The 21,923-nt window shown below is 30.3% G+C and overlaps 3 protein-coding genes across 5 annotated transcripts; 2 read left to right on the top strand and 1 right to left on the bottom strand.

Annotated features, from left to right (window-relative positions):
* Nucleotides 1–9,464: 9,464 nt before the first annotated feature.
* Nucleotides 9,465–15,109, bottom strand: LOC129944823 (male accessory gland serine protease inhibitor-like). Its single transcript, XM_056054484.1, has 3 exons — nt 15,043–15,109; nt 9,772–9,879; nt 9,465–9,704 (listed from the first exon to the last, which is right to left on the bottom strand). The coding sequence occupies exons 1-3, from the start codon at nt 15,107–15,109 to the stop codon at nt 9,523–9,525; spliced, it is 357 nt and encodes a 118-aa protein (XP_055910459.1). The 3' UTR covers nt 9,465–9,522.
* LOC129946077 (uncharacterized) lies at nt 12,316–13,479 on the top strand. Of its 2 annotated transcripts, XM_056056105.1 has the most exons (4): nt 12,316–12,474; nt 12,544–12,729; nt 12,805–13,017; nt 13,075–13,479. In XM_056056105.1, the coding sequence occupies exons 1-4, from the start codon at nt 12,418–12,420 to the stop codon at nt 13,363–13,365; spliced, it is 747 nt and encodes a 248-aa protein (XP_055912080.1). In that variant the 5' UTR covers nt 12,316–12,417; the 3' UTR covers nt 13,366–13,479. The 2 variants fall into 2 exon arrangements, with proteins under 2 accessions (XP_055912080.1, XP_055912079.1); XM_056056104.1 differs by having other exon boundaries at nt 12,544–13,017.
* Nucleotides 15,110–18,087: 2,978 nt separating the features above from the next.
* On the top strand, nt 18,088–19,137 carry LOC129946079 (uncharacterized). 2 transcript variants are annotated; one of them, XM_056056107.1, is made up of 4 exons: nt 18,088–18,247; nt 18,317–18,502; nt 18,578–18,790; nt 18,850–19,137. In XM_056056107.1, the coding sequence occupies exons 1-4, from the start codon at nt 18,191–18,193 to the stop codon at nt 19,078–19,080; spliced, it is 687 nt and encodes a 228-aa protein (XP_055912082.1). In that variant the 5' UTR covers nt 18,088–18,190; the 3' UTR covers nt 19,081–19,137. The 2 variants fall into 2 exon arrangements, with proteins under 2 accessions (XP_055912082.1, XP_055912081.1); XM_056056106.1 differs by having other exon boundaries at nt 18,317–18,790.
* Nucleotides 19,138–21,923: the final 2,786 nt, after the last annotated feature.

Here is a 21,923-nt window from a genome sequence, read left to right as displayed (position 1 = left end):
AAGCATAAAACTAACTTAATTTCAACCACTGATTAAAATTAAATTAAAGCTTGCAAATTTGGGATTTTTGTTAATAAAGTCTATGAGTATAGAGAATTTGTTAAATTTACTAACTTATTGATTAAGGGCCATAGTTATATCTGCTAACAATTGCTGTAAGGGTTAAATTCCTTCTTAAGCTCAGATTGCAATATAAGCGACCAAGAATAAGGAAAACATAAAATCGTTCCATTAAATACACCAGTTATAAAGCAGAACCGCAAATACTCTTTATGACCAGAAAGAAATGAGAGATTTTTCAAAGGACGCCTTAGAGCGTGTGGAAGCAATAAAGGTCAATCAGGCCAGGGGAAAAGGAAGACAAAATCTTAAAGATGTACGTTAAAATATTTTATATTCTATCAACATAAACGAAAAAGTATGGTGCCCATACATCGCAAGCGTATTTAAGAATCGGCCTCAATTAAGAAACATACAGAATTTTAATAACGTATACATTACGTTTGAGTGTCTTACATTTTTGTAAATCATTAAAAAACGATTTTTCTTGCGCAATTGCCAACATTTATTTAGATCTTCTTGTAGCTCTTAACAATCCTTAATAGTGTTAATAATTCGACAAATTTTAACGTCATCTGCAGAGATTACCGATGTGATAGTTAAAATAAACAGCAATGGACAAAAGTGGCTCCCTTGAGGTACAACAGAATTGAATTTAATTTGACATAATGAGCTATAACTGAACATGACGCTTCAATATCTATCTTGGAGATATGACGAAATCGATATAACCAAACGGTTTTTAGGTACAATAGTACTTATTTTATTAAGAAGAATTTCATGACTTAATTTGTCAAATGCCTTGCTAAAGTCTGTAAAGATACAATTGACTTGATAGTATTTTTAAGAAAGTCTCTAAGGAAAAAGTATAGAATTTAAATAAATTTTTAATTTTAGACAAATGTGAAGAATTGACAAAACCACTATGTGTAATTCTTGTCATAAAAAGTGATTTCTCAAATTAGCCGTTCAGCATAAAACTGTAGGTCCCTTCCATCCCTGACAGCCGTACTCACACACAGGAATAGTTGAAAGTTGTAAGTCACTAGGCCCATAGTTCTCAATGGACTGTTGCGCCACCTAATTTATTTATTTTTTAGATTTTTTTTTCAAAAACCTATCTTAATTTTTACATATTATATAACAGACAAAAATTTAAAGAATTTAAGAATAGCAGACAATTTTCCTATAATACGATAATTCGTGACTAAAATTTTGAACCTTTCGTATAGACTGGTGTTAGATATAAATATTTCCAAAGATCTAGGAACTAAGAAACAAAGGATAGGAAATATAAGACACACATTGTTAAACATAAATGATGTTACTTCAACAGGACCAGAACTGACACATTCATTTAGCTTTAAAATATTGGCTCATATGCAAAAAGATGAGTTCAAGCTCTTTACTTACTTTTCTGAGAACGTACTTAGAGCGGCAACAAAAGCACAGAGACCGAGATCGATCTCAAACTGTGAGTTCGAACTCAAAGTGTTGATATCCATCTGTCGACGAAAGCTCTATGAAGGGTGGTACAACAAGTCGCAACACAAATTGCAAGCCGTGCAACTGATTGGTCATATTCCCACACACTTCTCAAGACATAAAAGAAGCCTTAAGGTTATGGAGTAGTACGTCAACTGTAAAGGATACTACTCAATAAATGTACAGACTACGTGCAACGCGGATAAAAAATGTACAAGCATTGAAGTTTGTTGGCCAGGATCAGTCCACGACTCCCGTATTTTGAGAAATAATTTCTTATTTAATCATATGAATAATAATTATTCAGCAATATTACTGGGGCGATGAAGGCTATGGCATTACGCCTTGGTTGAAGACACCATTTAAACAAACAAGTTACGATGCCGAACGTAAATTTAATAGAAAAATGTTTCGGACAAATAAAGCAACATTTTTCGATTTTGTAATATAAAGTTCGAGTAAAGCAAGATACAATTCCATCCTAAATCTGTTTTAACTAGTGCATGTGCATACATAAAGCTTTGAAATCATTTTCATATCATTGAGTCAGAACTCTTGAGAGTGAACTAGTTTTTTTGCATATGAAAATGACTCTGAGTTCGAGTCTGCACGATCGATCTCACATGCGAGTTCAAGCTAGTCAGCTCTAACTCTGAGAACATCTTTTAGCATATGACCCATTGTCACGTATAGAGGTATCAGAAATTGAAGAGTTAAAATAACTGTATTCTTGTGTGTTCGAAAAAATAAATGAAGAAGTGCTTGCACAAAATCTTCAACGGCAGTCTTAAAAATAATCTGCGAACTTGTTCGAAATTGACTCTGGAAGATGGTTAAAAAAATTTTGAAAGATAATCCTCAATCCGTAATATCCGTTAAACTTACGTTTGCTATTAACATATCTCAAAAACTCATGGGAGTTTATTTTAAGATCACACTCAGTATTCAAAATGAATTCAGAGTACAAAAAGTTTGGATAATTCACAAAGACGTATTGCAGTTCTATGTAAAGTTTAAGGTCTTCGCTCTTTGATAGATTGTACTTCACCTAGACCTAATCTCATTTGTTTTTTAAAGTTTTAAAGGCGAAAGTGGGATAGTCATTAAGAAATAACAATCAAAATAGTTTTCATAGATTCGTAAAATCGTTTCATCTAAACAAAATTCTAAAAACAACGCATCCCAGTTAATTTCGAATAGCTGAGTTAAGTTAATTTTTTTTTAAGTTAAACTCGCTATAATTTGTACTTAAGCTAAAAACTTTGCATGCACATTAAATTATTTAAGGTATTCCTATTAAGATACTGGGGTGGAATCGGCTAAGATGATTGTTGATAAATGGCAATCAAAATGATCGAATTTGATCTACAAAAGGTGATAGTCAAATTGATACCTAAAAAACTATCACAAAAAAATGTGATAGTCGTTTTCAAACAAATTTGTTTATTCCGAATAGAGCTACCAGACGCTTACACAAACGACTGGGAAATTTTCTTAGTTCACTTTGTTTCTTTTAAAAAACACATTCCTGTGATCGACAAAGCTTACGACATTCGAAAAAGAACAAGAAAAATAAGAATTTTATTCAAAATCAATCAATTTGAAACTTTTATTTAGATATTTTATAAGAATCAATTTAAAATTTCACTAAGCCAACAACGAATTTTGACAATTTGAATGAAATTGTTCAATCGAATTGAGTTGAGTTGAATCATCTTACACAGACGGAATGAAAATGATAGTCAATTTGACTATCAAAAAATTAATAGTCAACAATCACCTTAGCCGATTCCACCCCTGAATTAGTGAAGTATAAAGAACCAGACAAATATTTATAATTTTTCCAATTAAATTCTTTCGGTTAGATAGGAAGTTATTGTTATCGGTCCGATTTGTCGAATTGAACATTTTGACATTTCTAGGTTTCTAGAGTCAAAATAAAAGATTTTTAGGGAGATATCTTTGGGCGCTTGTGAGCCTACGTTTGAACGTCCGTACGTTTGAATTAATAATCAAACAGAGTTTTAATATTTTTTTTAAAAGATCCTTTATTTTATGATCTTGACTTACAAACTACACACACGAAGTTCTGAATCTGAAGTGCAGAAAGGACTCTCAAAAAAATTAATTTAAAAAAAAATGGTTAATCCAAAACATCTCACGAACCAATAATGCTATCGAGTTGAATACAATTTTATATATTATATTTTATGACGTGATACCAACTAGTATATTTTTGTTATTCAAACTAACGGTTTTTTTAAGAAATCAAAATAATATTTTACGATTAAAAACTAATTTTATCTCCAACATAATTTTGTGCAATAAAGAATAATGTTTTTGACATCTGGTAAAATTTTGAGAAATTCGAATTGACAGTTTTTTTTACAAAAAAAAAATAAACAAATTTGGGAAAAATTGATATTCGGCTCAAATTACTTTTCAAACATTTGAGATCATGACTTTGAACTAATTTTGTCTTATAAAAAATACTATTTTCAACATTCAGTAGTTTTGAGAAAAATCAAATTGAAAATAGTTTATCTCATAGAAAATATTGTTTTTGACATTCAGTAATTTTCTTAAAAGAATCCAACAGTCAGTTTTTTTCATAAGAAATTAAAATCTAAACAATACGCAAAATTGGTAAAAATTGATGTTCGGTTCTCGATATCTCGTAAACAATAGAAGATATTGACTTTAAATTACTTTCATTTATCCAATTTTTATTTGTTTTTATAAAAACTCAAGACTTTTAAGAAAAGCTTCTAAAATTTTTAAAAATTGTTTTTCGGCTAAAAATTTGTTTACAAAAATAGATTTTCAAATCAAACTATTTCATCAAAAATGCAAAATACTGTTGGTAGTTTTAAAATTTTTAAGAATAATTCAATTTTGGCAAAATACGAAAACCTACAAACTTATAAGCAAGATAAGTCGATAATATTTTTTTTTGGTGCACAAACAAAATCATTTAAGGATCTCAATTAGTATTGGGAATTTTTCATTGATTATAAGTTAGACTTATGGGTCTTCATTTGACTCCGTCTGAGGTTTTGGAAAACCTTTAATGTAATTCCTTTTTGTTTTTGAATAATTCCTTTAAGAGTTAATGTTTAGAACTGTTCCTGAATCAAACCTCCGATTTTAGCGAAATGTGCTCAAACACAGAATTACCCTTTGTCGACATTATTTTTATACTTTATGTATGTTATACGCTTAAAACAATAAGTTATTGCTCTAATACCGTCTTGCGTTTTTCTGTTACAAACCATTTTAGCAGAAAAGTTTCAGCGTTAAATGTAGTTTAGGTAAATACAACTGCTAAGAATTTATTTTAAACACATAAAATACTGAACAATTTTGAATGGAATATCGAAGTAAGACATTGTAGATTTGGAAAATTATTTTTGAATAACAAAAAATTATATCTCAAAAACCTGACATTATGTCATAATTTTTGAAGTCGAATTCGTACTAAACCAATCAAAACCCTTAGAAAAAGTGTAATGTGTTTGTAATCTATACATACCCCTGTTGTTAAGTGCCATAATTCAATAAAATATTTTTTGAATTGAACCTTACCAAAGTTACATTTTTAAAGATCTTAAGTTAAAAAATACGTCGTAAATTGTTGAAATACAAATAAAAAATCACATACAACTTTATTGCTCTTTATCCTATTTCACCCCGTAATCAGATAAATTCTATAAAAAATAAAGATTTTAAAGTCAAAACCTTAATCAAATGTATTTCAGACAGAACATTATTTAAAAAAAAAAACTTCAAATTGGTAAAACTGAGTACTGTCATTATACTATAGATTCTTGTCAACCTCTTTTTCATTTCAAGAGAAAAAATGTATAACTTATAAGTTGTTTATATTTCATTTTTTATTTAACTTAATTTAATTTAATTATTTATCATATGATTATACAAGTTCAAATAAGTAAAACTTATTTCTTAACATTCCCCAAGTAAAATAAAATTTAACTTAATTAATATAAAATTAAAATAAAATATAATAAACGGAGACAATTTTTATATATTCATCCTGAAACAAATGGTTTTTGCTTTAAACTCAATTAATCAACAAGTATCTTTTATGATACCCTTTGATGATAGATTATGCTGTTAAACAAAACAAACAAAAATACTCTACAAAAAAAAAAATATAGTTTAATTATATTTTAAATGTAAAATGTATGTAAATTTAAAACAATGACAAAAACATTAAAATAAATAAAAATTTAACAAAAGAAAACAAAGCTATGACGAGAACAGAAAATGAAAAAAAAAAATAAAAAGAAAAGTTAAGTTATGCAATAAAATTATGTGCCATTACCAGAAAAAAATCAAATTAATTAAACAAATGAAATAAAATAACAAATACACAACAACAAAAAAACGGAAATTATAAAGTTAATGTTTTTGATGACAAAAATATAAAAAAAATATATAACTACTTAAAAAAATATATATGTTAAGAAAAATTTGTATAAATCAAAAAATAAAATAAAAATCACACAAAACAAAAATTAAATATAAAATGTAAGCTTAGTGTAATATATATTATAAATATAATTATAATTTCTTGTGTTGAAATTTATGTTGATAAAAAGTGCTTACTAGCTCAAAATATTAATAAAATAACAATAATTAAATAAAATAACTAGATATAGAGTTTGTGAAATAATATAATATTTCCTTTTATGTTAATTGTATTTATAATTTAAAAAACATTGTATATATAATTAATAGTAAAATTACAAAGTTCAATTTTATTTTATGTTCAAGTGAAGTAAAATTATGAATAAATAAAAATTATGTTACAAAAAACTAGCGGAATAAAAAAAATAATTAAACATATATATAAATATATATATTATATTATATAGCTGAAAATATAATTATATTGTATACTAAATAATAAACAGAAATATATTTATTAATGTATAAAACCTTAATATATTTTGTTTTATTTTCTTTTATGAAAAATCAAAAACACAGAAGATTAAAAATGAGACAATTTTGTCGTCAAAATCTTAAATACGTAAGTATTAGTTTTTGTCTGCTCTTTATAAAGTACAGAAGCTTTAGAAACATAATTCCAATGCTTAGGAAAAAATTTTATATATTTTGCATAAAATTGACAGACATTTGTATTTGTCACAGAAGTGACATTGTTCATTATGCCGTAATGAGTCTTGTGAATAATAAAAGCTAAAACTTTAACTTGGCTTTTTACGTAAGAGTTAGGTTTCGTGTTATTAAAAACAAGCTTTAGCAAAAAAATAACAGATGTCTTCTAGCGGCTGATATTTTAATATAGTAAAAGCTGGATTTACGTGGATTTATCTTAGTGTTTTTCCAGTTTAAGCTCCTAATTGCTTCATTTATAATAATAGTTTAGGCTAGAAGATTATAATAAATATAATTTAAAATGTCAGCAACATAAGAGTTTATATATGCGTTTCACCCCGGTGTAATGGTTGGGCTCATCAGAAGATGACTATATAATTCGCAGTTGCTCTATGTAGCTCGGATTATATAGAATCTCGATTTATTCGGGAAAATATGCGTCAAGACAAGGTGTAATGGTCATCTTCTGATGAGCCCAACCATTACACCGTTGCAAAACTCATATATTAACACTTAAGCCGGTTATGTTTTAAATCATATTTATTCAAATTGAACGGTGTTCAGGAAAAACATTTCGACTGTTAACAGTCAAATATTTCATTTCCTAAAAAAATATAGTTAAAACAGCACAAATATCAAGATTTTGAATTTCAAAGCTTTGACTAGTTCTTATTTTAAGATTTCTTTTGAGTTAAAGTACGAATATGACAGAGTTTACACGCGTGCCAAGGGTAGATGTTGTGTATAGAAGTCGTCGTGGCGTTTGATGCGTGGCACGTAGCGCCATCTTGCTAGTCCAACATGTCATCTAGGTCCATATGGTTCAATTTGGGCCATAAGAAATTAGCTACCATCGTTATGTAGGGCTCGCTGTTAACGTTGACCGCCTCACTAACTTCGTTTTCAAAAAAGTACGGACTAATTACTCCGCCGGCCGCCACCGCCGCGCCGCCCAAAATCCACACCAAACGGTTATTTTTTGAGGATGCATTATATTCACTCCAATTTAAAAACCCTATAGAAAACTGTCGAAAATTAGTGACTAAGACTTAGATTGTAGGGCTAATGACTTATTAGGGGAGGCGAAAAGAAGGAGCACTGATATATCTGAGTGGAGTGGGAACTTGGATTTAGTTTTGTCTAGTAAAAGATTATGTAGTTAAACGCTTTACAATTTGTAAAACCATTCAGCAAGTTGTTTTGGAAAAGTGTCATTTTCATATAAGATGTCCGTAAAGTTGTAGGTAAATCAAAGCAGAAAAGCCAAAATATGCATAAATGTTCTTTCTAAATGGAAGCAATACTTTTCAATCTCATACAAAATCCCAAATTCGCTTGCTTTTGTTTCTCAATAACTAAATAAACAAACGAAAGCTAAAAAAGTTAAGCAACAATTTTCTAGTTGAAGCTACATACTTAATGAAATCTTTTTTTTATTTGCATGAAACTAAGCTTATGCTAGTACTGTTAAGATTTAGTTAGCTGCCAGCAATAGCTTTGACTAGCTATCTTCAGCTTGGTCCAACATAACTCAAGCTTTACACATTACCCACTTTCTTGTAAAAAAAAGTAGTAGTTGTAGTTTAAGTAGTGTTTTTCATTTTGGTTTAATAAAAGGGTGTGTCTCTTAAGACCAGATAATTCTAAAATTTAAAAAAAAAATTTTTCTCACCAGCAATGCAACAAAATTATTTTTGGTCTGAAAAATTCATAATCAGAGGTCAAATATCATAGTTCGTGATATAAGCTTAATGATTGGTCTGAAAAAAGAACATGACAATTTCGTTCCGTTATGTAGCATACATTTAGAACCCGGTAATATGATGAAGGTGTGTTTGCTTAATTAGGAGGCATATCACAGTGCTACTGACAAATTTTAAGGTTCAAACGATCAATTCACATAATTTAGTGATGTGCCGCAAGGTTGCATTGTTAGTCCTCTAATGTTTATTCTTTTCAACGTTCTTTTCTTTGTAAAACAATACCAGTTTGATTTTTCTAAAACTTTCAAGAAAACATCATTCCTTTTAAACATTAATCAATTTTCGTTCGTTTAATTTTCAAGGTGAATAATATTATTTTCAATATTTGTGATCTACATATAATTCAAAGCAAATGTGAACGACACGTCACTATGTTTAAAACATTTATATTATGAATTCGATTACTGTAAGTTTTAAAACTTGCTTTATAAAAAAAGACACAATGAATTTTTGAAAGTCTCTTCTATAAATAGTATTTCTGTCAGTTCTTGAGATATTAAGATTGATCTTGGCGGATTTCTTTTCTACAAAAAAAACTTTGATTGGCACAGGCAGGGTGTTGAACCCAAAACCTCTGGAATGGCAGCGCTATCCGGATCTATTACAAAAACTTAATTTTATTTTAAAATATTGGAAAAACATTATGCAAAATTTAAAACGAACTCTATAGAATCCCCCTAAAGTTAAGTTAATCATAGCATTTGTCGTTTATTGAAGTTGTATAAGAAGATTAAACAGCCAGTCGCCAGTCCCTGATGTAGTACTTATTATCTTATCTTATTCTTTGATTTCATACCAAAGAAAAATAAGCTTCAGCAAAGACAGTAATTACTATAAGTTGTAACTCTATGTAGTTAAATGAAACTTGTGAACAAATCAACTACTTAATGAAATATTAGAGAAATCAAAAAATTGTTTTCTTTTTGACACACAAATGTGAACTACTAACCTTCACTGCCAATACACCTCTTACACTATTTTAACTTTATTATAGTGTTACAATTTTCGAAAAACTTAAACAAAAGTTCCAATTTATTTATTATTAACAAATAAAATAAACAAATTATATTGTTTAGTTTACACAAAGATCTTCACATGCCTTTAGAGAGTGGAAACGGTTCTCATTTCCACCACATCCTCCATAACCGAATTCGATGCACTTTCCTTCTTCTGCATTATAAGTCCACGATCTAAAAAATGCTCTGCATCTCTTAATTGCATCACCATCTTTTGAGTGAGGTTGCAGACAAGCAGCTACATATCCAGAAAATACAATACAAAATTTAATAAAAATAAGATTTAATTTAACAAAATTGCATACCTGGCTTTTCAGCACCAATCATTGTAACCAAAACGAAAATAGTTAAAATTATTCCCAAAATCAATTTCATGTTGCTTGTTTTAGTTTTTCCTTTTTTTTTTAAAAAATCTCAGTTCTTGCTTCTAGTTGAAGTTAATAGGTAATGAAAAAGAATTCTGAGTGAAGAACTTCAAAACCTAAGCCATCTCTATGATGATAAGAATTATTTTAATGCGTGGTTTAGTTCCAAGGGTCAAAAATAGAAAAAGTTATTAAAATTGACTTTTCTTATCAAATATTACTTCGACAAATTCATCTAAAAGAAAAGCAGCTGTTGTCTTTCTTTTTTGAAAGTGAGAGCAGAATGTTGATATTTTATTTTACTGATAAGAATGGCTGCTTTTTTTTTAGTGAATTTCATAATCATGAAATATGAAATCAATGGTTTGTGATTTCTTAAAAGCAAATCAATTATTAACATTGCTTTATAACTTCAGTCTCATTTTGCTGAAAATATTCGCAATAAGAACCTACTAAGCATCTGATCAAAACGATACTGTATAATTTTCGTCATGTTCTGCCAAGATATTTTGAATTTAGATCATTTTAAATACTAGAAAGAATTTTAGGTACAATCAAATATCAATCAGTTGTGTGTTCAGATGAATTAAAAAGCTTTCAGAAATGTAGAGTCTTAAATTGTACAACTTCATTCGAAGGTGGCTACAGTCTTCTCTTTGAATGGGACAAAAACTCTAAAAATTCAAATTACGTCTATATGTTGAGAACTAGAGAGTAGTGACTTACAACTGTTAAGTCATTTCAGTGATGGAGGGGACCCAGAGTTTTTATAACGAATCTGAAAGGGTAGTCTGAGAAAGCACTTCACAAGTATTACTCTATGAGTATTTGACAACTCCTCGCAAGAGGCAGTTGACAGGGATTGAATCCAAGACCTCTGGTGTGACAGTCTCAGGCACTAAATATCATACCACGGGTAGCTTATATGTTGGAGATAGGCTTTACAACAGAAGAGGACTTCGATATCAGTCTGATTTTTTTAAATCAAAAATAAGTTTCATATTTACATATATTCAAAGTTGAAGTAAAATGTTCTCTGTAAGTTCTTAAATAAAAATTATAAAACTATTTGAAACTACAAATATCACGGAAATGAGGACCTCTCCTGGGGCAGCTTATTACAACAGGATACCTCCACAAAAAGTGCGTTAGGGCTCACCTAAACAAATTACTGTACAAAGAGGCTAATAGGCATGTAAGATATTACAGAAGTACGTAAGAAACAATTATCAAAACACACTGACGGCCCCAAAATAGAACCTGGGTTAGATGCTAAATTCTACAGACTTATTAACCAAAGTAGAGTCTTTTAAGTTGAGAGTGACATACGCTTCAAAACAGACCTTAATGCTATCCCGGCTGCCGTCACTATATTCTTTGATGACTAAACGCCATCAAAATCAATTTTTGACGCAATTACTCGTATATCAAATCAAAGCTTGTAGATTATATAAGAGTTCCCAGCTCACAGAATAAAATTGGTATCTACCAACGAGGAAAGGTACAACATTGGTCCAAACCTTTACAAACACCACTATAAGCAGTATAAGCACCCCATCCTGCAATTAAAACAGATAATTCTGAAAGAAATATTAAATGAACCAATGAAAGATGGAATGGTGTTGAAACCTACGTCAAGTCCAGAAAATTATGGCCCGAATTCAACTAATTTGATTATTCGCCTCGACAAAAAGTCATAACGATTGCTTTAGCGATTAGGAAGAGCATGGAGACTCTTCTCGCTTCTTATGGAACTGCCCAGTCTAGCACTCTGCCACACAATATTTTAATTCTTAGTAACATATTATTTCTTCAATAATCATTAGGATCTCGAAGACCTTCAAAGCATCTCCATATCTGGAGAATGACAACCCATGTATTGCATAGATTCAAAAATTAATTTCAGAGAACAACAATACTCCAGGGTATGGCAAGGAATCTATAAGTTCCCAAGTGGATGTAAATCAATTGCCAGCCCATTTACCTAACCTTATCTATGATACTTTTACTTTATCATGATAGGGATTCTTAGGATTTTGAAACGTCAAAATTGTATCTTCTAATATCTTTTCGCAAACATCTGAAAAAATGTGTTTATTGAATAATCAACCTATTAAATAGATTAAATAAAAAATTAAATTTCTGCAATCGATAACAACACGGAACAACAACACAAATTGATAATAACATCGAAATAATTTAATTAAAGCCATATTTATAGACATTAAATAATTTTTCTATTGAAAGAACAAGAGTATGTAGAAAACAACAACTTAAGTGTGAAATTATCTACTAAATACCTACTACATTAACAATTGCCATTATCATATTTAATTATCATGTAATTCAAATCAATCATTTCAATGATTCATTTTATGCGCCAACCAAAGAAAGAGTTTCCCTTTTATCAATTTTAAGTATTAGTCGATTAGATTAATTTGAAAGTCTTCTTCGAATAGCACTTAAGATATTGTCAAAAGTGTTTTGATTTTAAAATCAAGCAATAAACTGGAGTTAAATATATAAACAGTGGCAAGAAAGCAGCAAAATCATCAGTTATTAAATTGGTTCAAACTAGTTAACAACATGGTTTCGCTTTCTAACTTCCTAATTGCTACTGCACTCTTTACTGCTGTTTTGGGTGTAAGTGAAAATATTTGTTTCAAAACTTAGTTAAAATCACAAATATCTAATATTGTTTTCTTTTTACAGCAAAGCTATCCCGCCAATTTAAAAGCAAGCAATGGCACCGATGACTACTTCAAAATCGCCCAAGCCGAACTTCTTGTCAAGATTAAAATTTCTGAATTGGAAAACGATGCTCTTGATGCCCGATTCTTAGATCGATTGGCTGTCATCGAACAACAGCAACTTCAAGTTTTGAACGAAACTCAACAAGTAAATCAGACATTAATTCCATTGCAAGCATTGAATTTTGCGCGGAAAATTTGCATTCAAACATATGATTCGCAGTTCATAACTTACGAAAGTGGAAAGGAGCAATTCGGGGCGTGCTTGAAAAGAGCCGAGAATGCCGGTTACAGTTTGACAGCTAGTGCCAGATCACAAACGAAGGCAGCTAGAAGCTTTGCCACATTCACACTCCCCTACAACCTCAAAAACTACTGCACCGGAAAAAGCTACAATTATAATCAAACAAAAATTGAAGACTGCTATATCAGATATGTAAGTAGTCTTAATGTCCTTATGTTAAATAACCTTTTAATATTATCTGTTTTTTAGGTTTCAGTAGCTACACAAACGGTTCAAGATAACTTACAAAGAGCTGAAGTTTTTCGCCAGCAGAGTATTTTCGAAATGAACGCTATTTCAATGACAGCTGTGCAGTGCTCCTATAAGATCGAAAAGGTTGTTCTGCAAACGTCGACAGCAACTTTAAAGAAAATTGATGATTGCGTCGATAGCTTACAAAAGAAGACATCAATTGCTGTAGATACAAAAGCCTTGAAAGAAAAAAACAATTTTAATTTAAATACGATCTTTGCTTCTAAAAAAAGGAACAACCTGAACTAAAATAGTCAAGTTATTTTTCTTATGACATAAACGAAAAGAAATTGTTATTTATTTATAAAGGCTTTAGAACTTGTTTTTTTAATGATATAATAAAAAGTATAAAATTTAATAACTTTTTTGGATGTTAGTCTCAAATACTATTTTAATAATTTCTATAAAATGTTGACAATTTTGCTTTTTAATCCATTTACCTACAAATGGATCTCATCATTTGAGTTGAAAATTAGGGCCAGTTTCAAATTTCTACTAAGACTGTGGTCTTTTTCGTTCAAATCCTGGGACAATAAGATTTTGTACATGTATTAAGACTTCAGTCACGAGGGAAAACCAACCAAATTACGGTCTGTCAACAATCATTTTCTTGTGAATGACGTGAATTGAATGCCTTTAAGTCTCCTGCATACTTTGATAGAAAATTCTAATTTTTTGCCTTAGTTTAAAATAGTCCTCTTATCAAGATGATTACTGCAAGAGTAAAATGGGTAAACATACCCTTTATACCATTATTTAAAAAAAAAAGAACCACGTACGCCATCGAACACCGGTAACAAATGCCATGAATTTTAGTATTATCGGAAAATTTTAGGTTTGTCAGTAATCTTTTAAGATTTTAATATTTTCAGGCATCAGGGGCAAATGCAAGTGGGTGGGAGGTTTGCATTTAAGATATATTATTTCAGAATGGGTTTTGAGAGTCGAAAAAAATGTATAGAACAACATAACACAACGACGGACGATATGAACGATGGACCAGATTTAACGTGGGTTGAGGTCGTCAGGAAACTTAACACAGACCGGAAAGTACAAAAAAAAGTAAGGACATGACATAATTGACACGAAAAGCTAGAGACAAAATTATGGCAGTTAAAAATTGTCAAAGGTATCAACAAAATTGGACATTTCTCTGATGTTGTTGACCAAAGCGAAATGCCAATGGAGTTGAACAATTTTCAATATGCGTTCGTTATGTTAAAACAATCAACTATCAATGTTCTATTCACTAGACTTTGTGTTCTTTATCCATGTTAGGAAAAAGACCTACAAGTTTGTAGCCATCTTCAATGAAGGATTTGGGCCTTAATCGATGAATATAAGAGGGCACAGTGTAAGTGTCAATAATTTAATTAATTTTTTGGTTTGAATGATAGTATATTATTTGTTATCTTTTTTGACTGCAATGAGTGAAAAATTTAAAAGCTGAGCTGCCAAAGGAAGGAAATTATATTCACTGCTCGAACTACCACCCAAGTCTATTCTATTCTTCTAATGCAAAATTGAATCTGGACAATTGAAGTGGTTGTCAATTTGTTGAAATTCTCAACCTGAGCAGCATTCCTTTTTTAAGTATAAAATACACTCGTCTTGTCTTTAGAGATCTTGAAAAACAAAACGTCTGCAAACCTAAAGAAGCAGAAATAAAAAGATAAAAAGGTCCGTTTGTGAATGCTCAGGTTAAAACTTTGTCTCCGATAAAAACTGACGAAGTGTGACTTAATGCTTTAATTCTGATGAGGCATTGTGCATAAATATAATACAAAAGTTTCAAGGAGCATTTATTAAGTTTTTTTATATACAGAGTGCCAAAAAAGCATGAAAACAAAAATTGTAGCTTTATATAAAAAAAAGTATACACACATTTGTTGACACAGGTTTTAGTATTTCACTTATTGAAGTTGCATATTAAATACCCAGGCGCCAGGCTTTGATACAATATAACACATAATCTCATCTCAATCTTTTTCATAGTAAAGAAAAATAAGTTAAGCTGAAGACAGGAATTACTCATATACTCTTTGTGGTTACACAACTGACAACAGGCTTATAGACTAAGTGTCAAATGAATTAATTGAACATCAACGACTTGATAAGTTATATAGGTATTTAATGACAGTTTTTAAAGAAAATTTCAAAATTTCCACAAAATATCTGTTTGAGAAATTGTTGTATAGACTTATATCATCTGCAACATATGACCTCCAAATTAATTTCCACTTTTTTTTGAATTATTATTTATTTGAAAAATTAAGGTCAATTCTCAAGAATTCTCTTAATTTTTTGAATGAATGTTTTTATAAAAGTTCTATGGACAATTTTTCGAGTTGGGGACAAAATCCAGAAAACCGCAATCACTAAAACCCCTAAAATCCGAAAACCAATAATTTCAAAATCACAAAAATCCAGGCTTTCGAAATTTCAAAATCCAAAAAAGCCGGAATCCTGATAATTAATATAAGGTAGAGTTAACTTAAAAGAAATGCACAAATGTAATGTATAATATTTATCGGGACTTCCTTTTCTGTATTATAATTTCTGTTGTAATGATTTTAAATTTTTGAAACGAAGTTTGCACATGTTACTAAAACAGTAAATTAAGTAACTCTTTTAGTAAAAATGTTTTAAGCAAGAGCTAAGCATATGAAATAAATTATTATGTGAATATAAATATATGCAATCTATATGAATACACACCATATCGAAACCTACCCACTAATTTATCGTAACCGCCAAAATAAATTTTATCGTAAACGACAAATCAAAAGCTTACTGCTGGCAATTTTAAATAATTAAGTTGTCATTTTTATGGAAAATGTAGCTCACGATTCAATGTGGGGAAGGGCTCGATATTTGTTATCGCATTTGTATAGATATTCCCTTTAATCTCATAACCCAGTGAAGAATACAAATTTAATACTGACCCGTTTTAATTTGCTTCAATTGAGTCCAATTCACGACTGTGGGTTTTCGGAATTTTGTATTTTCGGGATTTTGTACTTTCAGGATTTTGTTTTTCAGAATTTTTCATAAGAGCTAAAGATTTAAAAATTTCGTTTTTCACCAGTCAAGTTCTTATGCTTAGTTGATTACTTACTTAAGGTGGCGCTACACTCAATGGTGGACCTGGGCCTTAACCAACATGCGCCTCCAGCCAGTTCGGTCCCCAGCTAGCTATCACCAGATTCGCACTCCAGGTTGGTTAACCACCCACCTTCGTACGCCACCTGATCAGCTTGCTGTCTCCCACACCAAGTTGGTTGAGGTTTTCACCCAACTGTGTGCGGTCTTCCTCTACAGCGCCTTCCTTCGGAATAAGATTCGAAGACCTTCTGGGCTAGAGCGTTGATATCCATTCGCTCTACATGACCCAGCTATCTAAGTGCCGCTGAACAGCCCGTATAGTTCGTCGTTATATCTTCTCCTGCATTCTCCATCCATGAAGACGCGAAAAAAATCCCCCGCAAAATTTTCCTCTCGAAACATCCTAAGACCATCGTTCATCTTTCTTTGAAAGGGTGCAGGCCTCAGTGCCATAAATGAGAACTGGGAAGATGAGTGTCGTATATATATATATATATATATACAATACATATCGAGAGAAGACTTTGCTACTCAATTGCCTTCTAAGTCCAAAGAAGCAGCGATTTGCAAGAGGTATTCTTCGTTTGATTTCAGCGTTGTTGTCGTTGTCTGAGTTTATAGCGATGTGACCTCATCGTTCAATGTTGTCGTTCAAATTCTTATACACTGCATTTAACTTTTAAGACGAAGCCTTAATAAATATAAAATTCTGTGTCATGCTTTATTAGTGAACTCTAAGCTAGAAGACTTTAAAATCCCTTAGAAAACGCTAGATTCATAACAAATTTGGTAGCTCAAAGTTAATTCTCCTTATGTCTAAGAGAAATGTTTTAAAGTAAAGAAACGATTTTTCTAATACACAATTTTTTAGACTTAGTCCGATTTTTTTTTTTCAAATCAAAAATAAGAGGAACAGAAATGTTTCTTTTTGTAAAAGTTGAAATGGAATCCTCTTTCGAAGCTCTTAACAAAAGTGATCTCAATAAGATAAATATAGTGAATTGAAATATTACTAAATTTTCATTCGTGCTCTTGAAAACTACACTTGTTTTCTTTGGAGATATTTGAGACGTTAGATTATTATGTGTAGTACCATGTTTAGAGCTTGCGAGCATTTAAGCAGATGTGAAAAAAGCTAATATCAGTTTTCTTTGTTTGAATTATAAAGTTGAAAAGTAATTTGTATAGTAAGAAATATTTTACAAACTATGAATAATATAACCTTCACAATAAAAAGGATGACGGTTTTGGCTTCTAGTTAAATATTCAGAAGAATCTAATTTTCACTTTTTTACCAAACAATACAACCTTTGTTTAATATATCGAAACAAAAAAAAATCATTTCCAAATTACATAATATAACGATAAAAGGTAGTAATTTTGGTTTGCATCCCAATCTTTTTTTTGAAAGCCCTTCGTTTCATATCGATTTTGTAAGCTGTAAAACAATATGTGTTTGAAATTACATCTCAAGCTAAATGTTCATTGTATAATCAGTGCAAGGAAAGCGCTTCAGTAAATATATTACATATAAAATTACATTTTTGCCATCGATAACTACAATAGATAATCAAAACAAACCTATTAGAGCCTTATTTATAGACATTAAATAATTTTTCTATTAAAAGAACAAGATAAAGTAGAAAACAACAACTTAAGTTTGGAATTATCTACTAAATACCAACTACTTTAACAATTGCCATTATCATATTTAATTATCACGAAATTCAAATCAATCATGATTCATTTTATGCGCCAACCAAAGAAAGAGTTTCCCTTTTATCAATTTAAAGTATGTGCCGATTAGATTAATTCGAACGTCTTCTTCGAATAGCACTCAAGATATTGTCAAAAGTGTTTTGATTTTAAAATCTAGCAATAAAATGGTTAAGTTAAGTTAAGTATATAAACAGTGGCCAGAAAGCAGTAAAATCATCAGTTATTAAATTGGTTCAAACTAGTTAACAACATGGTTTTGCTTTTTAACTTCCTCATTGCTACTGCACTCTTTACTGCTGTTTTGGGTGTAAGTGAAAATATTTGTTTCAAAACTTAGTTAAAATTACAACGACCTTATTTGTATTTCTTTTTGCAGCAAAGCTATCCCGCCAATTTAAAAGCAAGCAATGGCACCGATGACTACTTTAAAATCGCCCAAGCTGAACTTCTTGTCAAGATTAAGATTTCTGAATTGGAAAACGATGCTATCGATGCCCGATTCTTAGATCGATTGGCTGTCATCGAACAACAGCAGCTTCAAGTTTTGAACGAAACTCAACAAGTAAATCAGACATTAATTCCATTGCAAGCATTGAATTTTGCTCGGAAAATTTGCATTCAAACATATGATTCGCAGTTCATTACTTACGAAAGTGGAAAGGAGCAATTCGGGGAGTGCTTGAAAAGAGCCGAGAATGCCGGTTACAGTTTGACAGCTAGTGCCAGATCACAAACGAAGGCAGCTAGAAGCTTTGCCACATTCACACTCCCCTACAACCTCAAAAACTACTGCACCGGAAGTAGCTACAATTATAATCAAACAAAAATTGAAGACTGCTATATCAGATATGTAAGTAGTCTTAATGTCCTTATGTAAAATAATCAATTAATATTATCTATGTTTTTTAGGTTTCAGTAGCTACACAAACGGTTCAAGATAACTTGCAAAGAGCTGAAGTTTTTCGCCAGCAGAGTATTTTCGAAATGAACGCTATTTCAATGACAGCTGTGCAGTGCTCCTATAAGATCGAAAAGGCTGTTCTGCAATCGTTGACAGCAACTTTAAAGAAAATTGATGACTGTGTTGATAGCTTACATAAGAAGACATCAATGGTTGGAGATGCTAAGGCATTGAATTAAAAATGTTAACTTAAAAAACTATAACAGTTTATTTAAATAAAGTTTATAGAAAGAGCATTTCAAATAAGGTTTTTATTTAAATTTCATAAATATGACATTGTCTTAGCAATATGGAACTATCTTGACTTAAATTGTTTCACGATAATGTTTTACATTATGCAGTACGTTGCTAGTCCTGTAAAACACTATAAAGTTTCGTTGTTAGAATCGACCTGACCTCAAACGTTTCCAGTTAGCAAATTTATATTTCGGTATTATTATATTGAATTTTTTTAGCTTCTGACTAAAGAAGTTCACATAGAACTAGGCAGTGCTAAGTTCATTTAAGGTAACAGGTAAACCTTGGACAGAAGGACATCCACGAGAACTATTTGAGACATAAATAGAACTAGAAAGTTACATTAAATTTATATGCATGGTAAGGAATAAAACATAGAAAATGTTTACATTGTTATTTGATCTTAAATATTCTCACTCTTTGTGCTTGCAATTAAAATTCCCACCAATAAGAAAGCCTCCACTTATTGTGAACAAATTTCTTAAGTCATGTTTAAAGTAAGATCTTTTATTTAACGTAGAAGAGGCGCCTGCAAAATAAAAGCAATACATTTTAAAAGCTATATTATTCTTAAGCTTAATCTCTGTACCAATATTTTCAACAATAAAATATGAATTATTGCCTTTACTGATAGTTTTTTATTTACTAATTATACATTATTCGAAAATTTAACTATTTAATGTATAAGTATTTAAAATAAATAAATTAAAAATTGCATAAATCAATTAGACACACGAGTTTGAACGGAAATTTACGTGGTTTAAGGGATGCACTGTTTAAGACTCACTGTCAAAGCCGAAGTGCAGCCAAAATATTTTCTGATTTTGAAACTTGCAGATATGTTTCGAAAAAAGGATCAAGATACAACAAAATCTCTGTTGTTGTTGTACTAATAATTATATATACACATACATAGTTTGATAAAAGATCCATTAAAGATTTACTACTCGAATCTTGAATTCTCACATTAATTCTGCTTCGCAATCGCATCGTCCTTTCAATAAAACTCAATGAATTATTGGCATTTGGTATTTATTTGCAGTGCGAAAGTTATAGTTTTTACCCTTTTGTTTCTTTTTTTGTTTTATATTTTCTGTTCAGTGAGAAAATAAAAACTAAAAACACACAAAACAAAGAAAGTCGTAGATTGCAGCCTGGTCTGGTCTATGTATTGGAATGATAGTATCCTGAAATAGACGGAAACTTCCTTAGCGTATTTTCTTTTTTGGTTTTATTATGTGGTATCGGTTTTTATTTTATTTCAAATATCTCCTTTTTCTATTTTCATTCACTATTTCTTCTTCTCGATTCGTTTTATACAAAATTTAATGCACAAACCGTGTTCATTATTATTATCGCTTCGAGGGTAGGTATATAGTTTTTGTATTTGAAAATATATGCGTTGGCAGGACCAAACGATCCCATCCAAAAAAGGACCAACCATATCGTAAAGAATCGACAGAGCAAAGTAGCATTATATTTTTTCAAAATCATTGTCGTCGTTATAGTTAGGTTTGTTGGGGTGCTTGGAGGGCTTAGTTTTCGGGCGTGCACTGTTTTTTTTCTTTCAAGAATTTATTTCTTTTTATTGTTTTATTTCTTTTATTTTTTTTATTTCTTTTATTTTTTGTTGAAAATATTTTGAAATTCTGAAAAATATCGGTAAATTTATTTTTATTATAATCGAAGAGGCTGGCCCAAGGGGTGTTTGGAAAATGTCTTTTATTCGATTGTATTTTGATAGTGAGAGAGTATTTTTAAGATTTAGTGTAGATATTGATGTGTAGTTGAATATTTTGTTTTGTAATGTTTAAAAGGGTTTCAAATAAAAATACATGGATGACCTTTACCTTTGAAAATTGGAAGAATGTTATCTGTGAATTCACAGAACACAGAAGTAATACATTAATTCAATTAATATTGATTTTTGGAAGTAGTAAAATATGGCTAGGTGAAATGTGCAATCTACCTACACAAGTTGGGGTAAAAGTTGTCCTCTGGCACTAACGATATCACCACCTACAAATTGTTTACAAAAGTACACTTCTATAAAATCACAAGCTAAATTTAGAAACGTGCCGAAATTCAACCAAGATTAATTGAATGTTTTGGGTGTCACTTCTAATTTTAGATTATTAAGTAAATTATTTTCCTTTTAGGGGAACACCTTTAAGATAATTCTAATTTTTGATAAAACATACACCTTACTCGCTACTTATGATGTTAATTGGTAGATATTTTGATAAGATTATTAGTCAATAATGACAAAGGCCAATGTGCCCTCAATAAACTTATCAACATTTACTATTATGATGTAGATAATCATTATAATAAATCAATCATAGTGATTTTCATTTAGATATATTTAAATGCTTAAGTCAACTTGTTAGATAGATGGGGGTACTCGTACATTAGTCATTTTAAAGTGGGTTTTTATTTAAAAGTTTAATTTTTGACTTTAAATATAAAAAAATCCCCTAAGGAGCTGCTATCTGATGGCATTGGTACAAGGTTTTTTTTTCATTTTTCAAGAACTGTCCCTGCATGATGTATTTTAAATGCAGTGGTTTTAATAAAATAGAATTACGACTTCACTTTACATTCTCCAATAAGAGGTTTCATTTTTAGAAAGTACTAGCTGACTCGATGAACTTCGTACCACCTACAATTTTTCCTTAAAACCTATGATTTGTGATGACTAGTAGCACTATGTATGTTTAAAATATTTAGTTATTTAGTATACATTACTAAATCATGATTAAAAAAATTTACGGAACATGACACG

This window comes from Eupeodes corollae, chromosome 2, assembly GCF_945859685.1.
Source record: "Eupeodes corollae chromosome 2, idEupCoro1.1, whole genome shotgun sequence".
NCBI lineage: Eukaryota > Metazoa > Arthropoda > Insecta > Diptera > Syrphidae > Eupeodes > Eupeodes corollae.
The sequence above is the reverse complement of the archived record's forward strand: the minus strand, read 5'-3'. Positions and strand labels throughout refer to the sequence as shown.